We start from the raw sequence: 9,010 nt of genomic DNA on the forward strand, positions 1-9,010 counted from the left end.
ATACAGGGCTTTAGAATATCGATATAGTATCGGGAAATGAAATATCACGATATTTCAGTGTATCAATATTTTCTTGCACCCTTACTTGTCACGGGATGATTTCCTCCCTCCCTCCCGCTGCACGTCAAGCAGAGCGAAGCTTTAACAACCGTAGTTTTTCCACACCCAAGTTGTCGACGAAAAAAACTTGTTTTTTATGTATTGTTACCCACAGAGATGATTTTAAAAAAATGTGGACGTTCGTTCAGCCAGATATCCATCTTCTGCTCTGAGAGCGCAGCAGAGCAGCAGCCGWTAAGTCAACACATTCTCACTCCCAACTCATCACATATTGACGCTTTTCCAAGGTTCCCTCCGGTTTTGACACGTYGGGTACTCCCCTAGTGTCAGTTATTGATGAGATGGGGCAGAATCCGTTGTCATCATTTCAGAAAGTGTRGAAAATGCAAAAWTCTAACCGTCCCAAAGCCTAAAATTTAGACATTTTGTCCCTGACCCTAGTRCCTAATAGGGCTGCCACAAACGATTATTTTAATAATCGATTAATCACCGATTATTTATTCGACCAGTCGACTAATCGGATCATACRTTAATTGAATATAAAACATACAGCTTATCACATCAGAATGCAGCTGCTATTCTATAACCATGGTCAGATTTTAGCTATATGCTAACTAAAAATAATTGCTGTGGAAGGCAAGTTCTGCTCTGCAGATATTGCACAGGTTTCTTTCATTTTCTTAAAATGATCCCACACTTTGAGCTCTGTTGTCAGGNTACCATTACTGCGAAGGGACTGAATTTATACCGTGATATGAATTTGAGGTCATACCACCCAGCCCTAGCTCAAACTGTACGGAAAACCTCATAGAACCACTTTAAGTCAAAGTTAGTCGTGGTGAGACAGTTTGACTCCTCTTTAGCTTGACTTCTTTAGATTTTCCACCTGATTCTCCAAACTGAGATGTTCTAATTGCTATCTACTGCAGGTAAGTTACTGACCGCCAAAAGCTATTCCATTAAGCCTCAATTCAAAGAATCTCAACTATTCTTTCAAAGCAGAAATGTGTCCAAACATTGATCTAAATGAGTTTCTTGTGCAAACATTTGAAGTGGCTGGGGGGAGGACGCCACTCTTTAGTTCACCAACAAAACCCCAGAACTCGTCAGTATCTCACGACTGTTGCTGCTCAGCAACTGTGGTAAACATGGAGACATCAGGGTTAGAGCTCCGAAAAATAAGCCCAACTCTGTTTCCAGGCCAAACGAAAAGCACCGTCACAGGCAGCACACATGGTGCTCATACCGCCGTCAGCATATGGCTTCGAAGTTTCCATAACAAACATTCAACACAGCGCACGGTGAAGACGAGGTCTAATTTAATCCTCTTCCGCATTTCTGACGCTGCGGTGACAAGTGGGGTCGACCTGCAAGAGCTGTGGGGCGAGGGAGTCTGTACGAACCATATCTACTGGAACACAATAAAATATAAACTAAGTTTAATGACTTCCTAAAAACTAAGTGAACGCACAAAGCAACACTTCAAAAAGGCCTCATCTGAATTATGTTTGAAAAGTTTCACAGGAAAGGATCTGAAAGTGGATTTTTACACACGCTGCTGATGCCCTCACTACATGAGGCCACATCTGAGTTTAATGAGGTACAGGCTCGATAAAGACGGGAGGGCGCCATCTTTTCTCAATTCCAGGATCAAGATGTAAACAATGTCCCACCCTCTAAGCAAACAGAACAACCTTTACGTGAGCACCACAGTTTCTTTTCTGTGTGACTATAGCTTCTAAAAACCACAATAATAATGTTTTAAAGACCAAATGTCAGMCTCAGTGGTGAGTTTTAGTAACAARCRGCTCAGAGWGAGATTTATATAAGTGGAAATGCTTATTACTGGCAAAACAGAAAAACAAAGAGACAAAAGTCAGGATAAAAACATCTTTAGAGTTTAAAAACTATACGAAACAGACACAAATTTACACAAACACTTGTGTTGTTAGTGCCTGTATGTATGGAAGAAGATTAGTGCCACTTAAAAAAAATTATATCTATTTTTATATTTTAAATTCTGACTTTCAAAGTTTTAAATAAAAAAACTATAAAAAAATCAGAAATTTCCAACACAGCCCTAAATCTCTTTAGTTTTATATATATCATAATAGAATTTATAATTTTACAAACTTTGTAGTTTAATGATACTATTACACAAGAAACTTTGAGAGGCCTTTTAACATTTCAGTAAAGAAGCTTAGAGACGAGAATCATTTTTATGTAAATWTGAAGTAAAAAACAATTTTTAGATGGAAGTAGTTGTCAAACAATAACCAACTAAGAAAGCTAGATCCAATGCTAGTACGAGTTTAGCATGTGAGGCTTTTTTTTCAGGATTAACACCTGTGACAAAGAATGATTTAGTTTTTTTACATTTAAACTGACACTAAATTTGTTTTAAATGTTCAGTGGAACAATTACACTGGAACTAAATGATCACATTTCAACAAAACTACCTTATCCAAGCACACCGCTAGCAAAAATTAGCTTTCTAGCAAAGTTAGCTGCTTGAATCAAGTCATTTTTTAATCTACTGAAAAAATCAAATGAGTGAAATAATTATCCTCATAACTTTGTCTAATAAAATGCATATTTTCCAAAATGTTGATTTTTAATGCTTAAAATGGTTATATTTTTACAACTATTGTAGAAAACACCTTTTACCCATGCCTCATTTTTWATTTGATTTTCATAATTCTTTTAGTTCTTGAGTACTTTTGCTTACAAACAAAAAGGCACCAAACAATGAATCAAACAACAAATATCTTTGTTCAAGTTAAATTAACAATGTAGAAAGATCTTGATTAATTGTAGCTCCTCTCCACACCACCCAGATTTACAAAAAAGCAAAAAAACACGATAACAGACTAGTGAAGATAAACCCAATTGAGTCTTTTAATCACCAGTGATAAGGAGAGAGATTAAAGTAGAAATTACACGCTTGGGTACGGACATTATCAGATAAAGACCTTCCCTAAAACCAGTGGCGTCTCCAGAGATGTTTTAATGACGGGGCCAATGAAAGTCCTGGAGTGGCACCAAAACCAAAAGACAGAACAGAATTTTAGGAGATTTATTAGGTTGTTGTACAGGTTATTTGRCAACTACAGCAATACACGGGTTAATTAATCACCTTGTAATGTGCATAGGTTTACTTTAATTACTTATTAAATTACAAGTTGAGTTTTGTCACTAATTGAGAAAAGTTGTCAAAACCCAACCTTTTGAAGCGTGTCCTCTCCGAAATTGATATTTTTAAAAAATATGCATATAACCGAATACTGTGCATCCTGATGTCGATGACACCAGACTTAGACCAGTTGTCTTTATTTAGGAGGACTAGGCTTAAGTTTTATTTTGAATTATAAATAAAAATATACATTTAAATTTTTAACTCCTAGTTCCTCAATAATTATGTTTTTTATGTTTATGAGGTTTTAATAATCCTAAATAGATAGGGGAAATTAAAAATACCTTACATGTCAACCCCTTTGGATGTTTACCTGTATAAAGAGCCTCAAAAATCCTGAAGTTTTGCCAAAACTCTGTACAACTYGCAACCGCGGGGCGGAAAAAGTGCAGAACTTATTTCTAGTGGCAGAACAGGTTGTAAGATGGTTAGTTGATGTTATTTGCTTTTTTATCATCCTGCAGGCTACATGTTARATAAATTTCAAAATGTGGTTTTGAAAAAATCCGTAAGATTTGAGAAAAATCTGTAACATTGCTCTATACGTCTGTATACCTGCAAAAGGATGTAACAACTTGACATGTATGAAATACACATCCAGCAAAAGCTTGGGATTTTACAGACCAATGGGTATAAGTTGGGGGGGTGCATTGGTGGGGCATTGCCACCCCGACCCCCATTGTTTTGGTGGTGCTCCTGCTCAAAATGTGGCAGTGCAGAGCTCGTTAGCATGAGGGATAGAAAAAAAAAACCTTCATATTTTCAGCACCAAAAATAAAATCTGTTGTTGTGGTTTGTTTTGTCAGTTGTCATAACTTTTATCACAGATTTACAAAGAAAACTTTCCAGCTCTGTGGCTTCTCTGGTGACAAACGTGCCGGGGCTTGATAGGAGCAACGTGTGGTGAGACTGAGTGGCAGTGGGATTTTCTATCGTCCTATCGCTCCATCACTCATCCCTCTTTAGAAGACGGCAGCAGCCTCAGGTATGTCTCCCCCCTCCATGATTGTGTCTACACGCTGAAGGAAAGTGGACAGGCACGTGAAAAAGAAACCTTCATTCCCAGACTCCTGTTTCAAATATGCAATTTGTGGCAGCTCAACAAGCAGATGAAAGGTGAAACTTGACCTTTTGGCCTGAAGTCACAATCTTTTTTTTTCCATTTGGAGACATTACAGTCCAGTTCTTGAAAAAGAGAAAACAGTACATTTAACACTCTCCACCTTATCCACTAAAGGAAATCCTTTATATTACTTTAAATTCCTCTTGAGAATCAAAGGCTTTAGATGTGCTGCGAAAATAAATCAAGGCCATATTATAGTGAATGAAACTTTTAACACAAGAAGCTTTGCTAACATCTAAAAACTGTTATTTTTGCCCCATTTTTCAAAACAGCTTTCAGCTAAAGAAGCGTCCACACCAAAATATCCATTATAGCCGGTTTCCCTTCAGACACTGTGGCTCAGCGTTCCCACGGCAGAGAGAAAAAGTTTCCCATAATCTTGGCCCTGCAGCCATATTTGGCGCGCTAATACCAACAAAATCTGGGCCGATTCCAACACGCAGGAACAGGTGTCTTTAAAACAAGTCCCAGAGATCAGGGTATCGCCCTCCACACACACACATTCTGCGGCGAAAAGGAAAATTATACGGTTTGGGAAAAACCGAGAAAGCCTAAACACAGAGACCCAAAACACACAGCAGTACGAGTGAAAAGTTAAATACGTCTGAACTGCTCCGTGGAGAAGAAACCGGACCCCAAGTTAATGAAAAACAACGTCACAGCTGCTCGGTGCACAAAAATAAAAACTACAGCCAGTTTTAAAATAAGGAATATCAAGAATAAAGTGTATGAAAACGAAACTGAAACAAAAAAACGTAACCCTGAATTAAGCTTCCACTGGACGTTCGATGTGTTTACGGTGGGAAAGTTCAGCCATATTCAGATAATAATCATAAAAGAATTTAATTTAAAGTGCCTGTGACATCAAATTTTTGTAATAAACATTAATGCGTTTTTGGAAAGATAACATATTGCAAAACTAATTTCACGCCGCTGAGATGAAGAGCTGTTGAGATATTTGCATGTGAAGAAACAGGAAGTGATGTCAAAGGGGAATGTCTGCATGTAAACACAGCGTTGTTACAAAAACTAACAACACAGACTGTAGAGAAGAATCTGATGTTTCGTTAGATTATTTTGAGTTTCTACCAAAGAGAGACGAAGATGAGTTAAAGTTTAAATAATTTTGGTTTAATAAACAGAAACCAGCGAGTTTATTTTATTAAAGAGTTCAGCTTTGATGTCACTTCCTGTTTCACTTTGGCTGAGCCAAATTTAAAAGAAAATAGGCCAGTTATGTGACAAAATGGGTAAAATCATGTGTACTATGCCAATTATCTTAAGTATAAAGATGCTTTCTTTGACTTTTTGTATTTGAAGGATAGGCATTTCACAGGCACTTTAAACCCTTTGTCTCTCAGCACAGCCACTGAACCACTTCTGAAGTCTCGTTTTGTTTTGGTTTTTTTTATATGTTGGTTCTTTCTTTAATTGCCCGGAAAACAGCCGCCATTTCTCCGTCTCTGTTCCGATAATTGCTTTAAATTAAAGTTTGTYCGAGGAGGCGAGCTGCTGGCAGAGTAAGGTCATTACTGGTTAAATGCTGACTGGTCTGGACCACCAGCAGGGAAAAGTGCTACAATTTTACGAGAGAAAGACGCGAGCGGTRAGAAAAGCTTCGAGGGTGTTTGTTCGGTTACCACATATACGAGGAGACAAAATAAAATAAACGTCAGCTTTCTTTTACCCCAGTGGTGCCCAATGCTGGTCCTCGAAGGCCACAGTCCTGCAGGTTGCAGTTGTTTCTCTGCTCTCCGGGTTCTGCAGAAGCCCAGTGATCCCTCGTTCTTTCAAAAATAGGTTTATCAAAGTGGAGAAACAATTAAACATGCAGGATGGTGTCCCTCAAGGATCAGTACTGGGCTCCTGTTTGTGTCATTTTAGAGTATGCAGAGTGGCCGCGTCATATTTTCTCTTTATGACAAGTTTTCTTTTCTTTTACTTTAAGCAGCTTCCAATAAGCAGTGGAAAATACTGATAACCAGACACAACATTTAGCTCTGATGGTGGAGATTTACAGTAACATCTAATAAAACCTCCATTCACTGTCTTGCCGCCATCATCAGATGAAGGTTGCGCTGTAAAATTTCAAATTTCTATTTGGATGTTTCTGACAATTTCCAATACAGCAAAGAAAAATGTATGGGGTTGTGGTGTTACTGTACATTATTTAAACAAAAATATACAGAATTCATGTTCCTCACAGCCTTCATGGACTTGGTTAAAGCTTAGCTGACAGCTTCAAGGATTCTAGAAGCTAATAATGCTCTTGGTTCAGGTTGAGGTTTTACATCACAAAAATCCTGGACCAGAGTTCTTCACGTCCATGTTTCCCTGTGCGTCAGACTGAAAGGAACTTTCAACTGGATGGTGACTTTGAGCACTACGGGAAAATGTTATACAAAGTAGCTCATTTTTGCATCAATCTTGGCTATTTTACTGATCAATGTTGCACTAAAACACATCCATACAATGATACTGCCACTACCTTGCTTCACTGTGAACAAGGTGTTGACAGAACCATTAAAAGCCTATAGGTAAAGACCTTCACATTTGATAGATTCTTGAAACAAATGTTTTTATTTCAAATTACTTAGTCCTTAGTCTGGTAAAACCAGCCCCTTGTTCTTCGCTTTGCTTCGTACAGAGGGTCTGGACTCTCGCTATTGAGAAGCGATTGCTTCCTGGAGGCGTGGCCTCAGTTGAAGTTTAAAACTATTGGATCAGTTGGCTGCGACTAGGGATGCACCGATTTGAAAATTTCAGCTGATATCGATATCCGATATAATTATTACTATTATGGCCGATAACCAATATTTACTGATATTACACAAACACACAAATTATATTATACATGTAAACATCAAATACACTTGGGTCTTTTTTGATACTGTAAATAAATGACCAGACCTCCGACATGGCTCTCTGCTTCAGTTATCCCTGGCTACGCAGCATTAATATCACTATCATGATCAAACAGATGCCACTCGACCAGCCATCTCCCTTCCAAAAACAGAAACACAAAGATAAAAAGTAGGAAATCAATATCGGACGTTAATGTTGGCCCAGTTTTCATCAGACCAATACAATATTCTAAAAAATGACCAATATCGCCCGATACCGATATCAATACCAATATATCGTGCATCCCTAGTTGCGACGCATGCGCCCCAGCTCCACTGTGATGGAGGCTAAGCTAAGAAGCTAACGGGAAACTGCGCGCACTGTAAACAACCCTATTGAGAGGAGAGAATTACCGAGCGAGATGGCTGTAAATGAGTCCTGCAGGCTTTGTGATCGTAGCTGCCCGATCCGCCCCGGTAGCACGATCCGTACCGTCAACTCATTTGCTCTAAAAGATAGACTTCTGGAATGTGCTCAATTTAGGAAAAAAATAATGAAAATTATTATTTCTATACTTAATTATAAAGGTGTGTTACATTATATTCTGAAAACAGTTTTAATATTGTATACATTTTGATTAATAAAATATAGATTTACAATGTGTATTTATAATAACTTGCAAACTATTTTCTAGACAATCATGTTATAACTCATCTTATCTTCATTTTATTTTATTCCTGGAATAAAAATCCTCAGCTGTAGCTATGAAACACTGCAGGTGATCAAAGACTGAAATCGAATGAATTCTGTCATCAGTCTAGCGAAATGCTACATGCTAAAAACAATGTTTCCGGTACAGATCGGGCAGCCACAGTGAGATAAAGTTAATTTAATTTGGAAGCCTTGTCAGCACGGACTGGCTTCATTCACTTCCTCCACCACCACTGCTAAACTAGCAGACACTGCGCAGAAAATCAACGTTGTCGTTCAAAACTCGTCCTTCTGTTTGCTGATTGGCCCAGGTAAAATTCTACTGAAGAAATCCTCGTCTACGGGAGAAATCCCAGACGAAGCAGTGAAGGGAAACTAGAACTAAGCGTAACTTTGAACAGGCTACTTAGTCCTGGCTTGCCTCCTGATTCACATTACAGAAACCGCAYCCGCACAATGATTCTACCACCGCCGTGCTTCACTGTTAACAGGTTGTTGAAAGAACAGCTAAACACCTTATAGGTACAGACCTACACATCAGGTAGATTCTTTGATCAAGTTCCTTCATTTTCAGCAACTTATTCCTAACTTTTTTCCTCACTCTAGGTGTAGAAAAACACACCTATAATGATACTACCACCACCGTGCTTTAGAGCTCTGCACTGACTGCTCTTTTCCTCCACTCCCCTTCGGGTTCAGTGTGACGTTAACTCGTTCAGCCAAGCCCTGTCACCATTTCGGCTGTGCAAAAACACGACTGCTGAGGGTTGAAGCACTTTKATATCTATTCTCCAGATCCTTTATAACGCAGCGTCTGGTTTTTACTTTCCACGTGTCGGAGGAAGTGGTCAGTCATGTCCGATGAGTCGTGTGAMATTCCAAAGAGTGAAAGTCKGTGTCAGTATGAGATGATTAGTATYGGATTTGTTGAATGACATAACTTGATATCATGTTACCATCAGGTGACACCGTGTCCTCTGCAGCGGCGGTGCAGTGTTCCCGTCTGAACACTGCAGCTTAGAGAAATCACAACTATAATCCTTATATCTTTAGCCGGTGTTTTAGATCAGTGTTTCCCA

The 9,010-nt window shown here is 38.7% G+C and overlaps 1 protein-coding gene across 1 annotated transcript in view; it reads right to left on the reverse strand.

Annotated features, from left to right (window-relative positions):
• Nucleotides 1–9,010, reverse strand: part of kif13a (kinesin family member 13A) — a gene marked incomplete in the record, with an annotated part of 62,538 nt that overhangs the window by 48,497 nt on the left and 5,031 nt on the right. The window contains 1 exon segment of the mRNA XM_014008778.1: nt 3,141–3,150. Coding sequence (XP_013864232.1) covers nt 3,141–3,150 — 10 coding nt within the window.

Source organism: Austrofundulus limnaeus, unplaced genomic scaffold, assembly GCF_001266775.1.
Source record: "Austrofundulus limnaeus strain Quisiro unplaced genomic scaffold, Austrofundulus_limnaeus-1.0 Scaffold52, whole genome shotgun sequence".
NCBI lineage: Eukaryota > Metazoa > Chordata > Actinopteri > Cyprinodontiformes > Rivulidae > Austrofundulus > Austrofundulus limnaeus.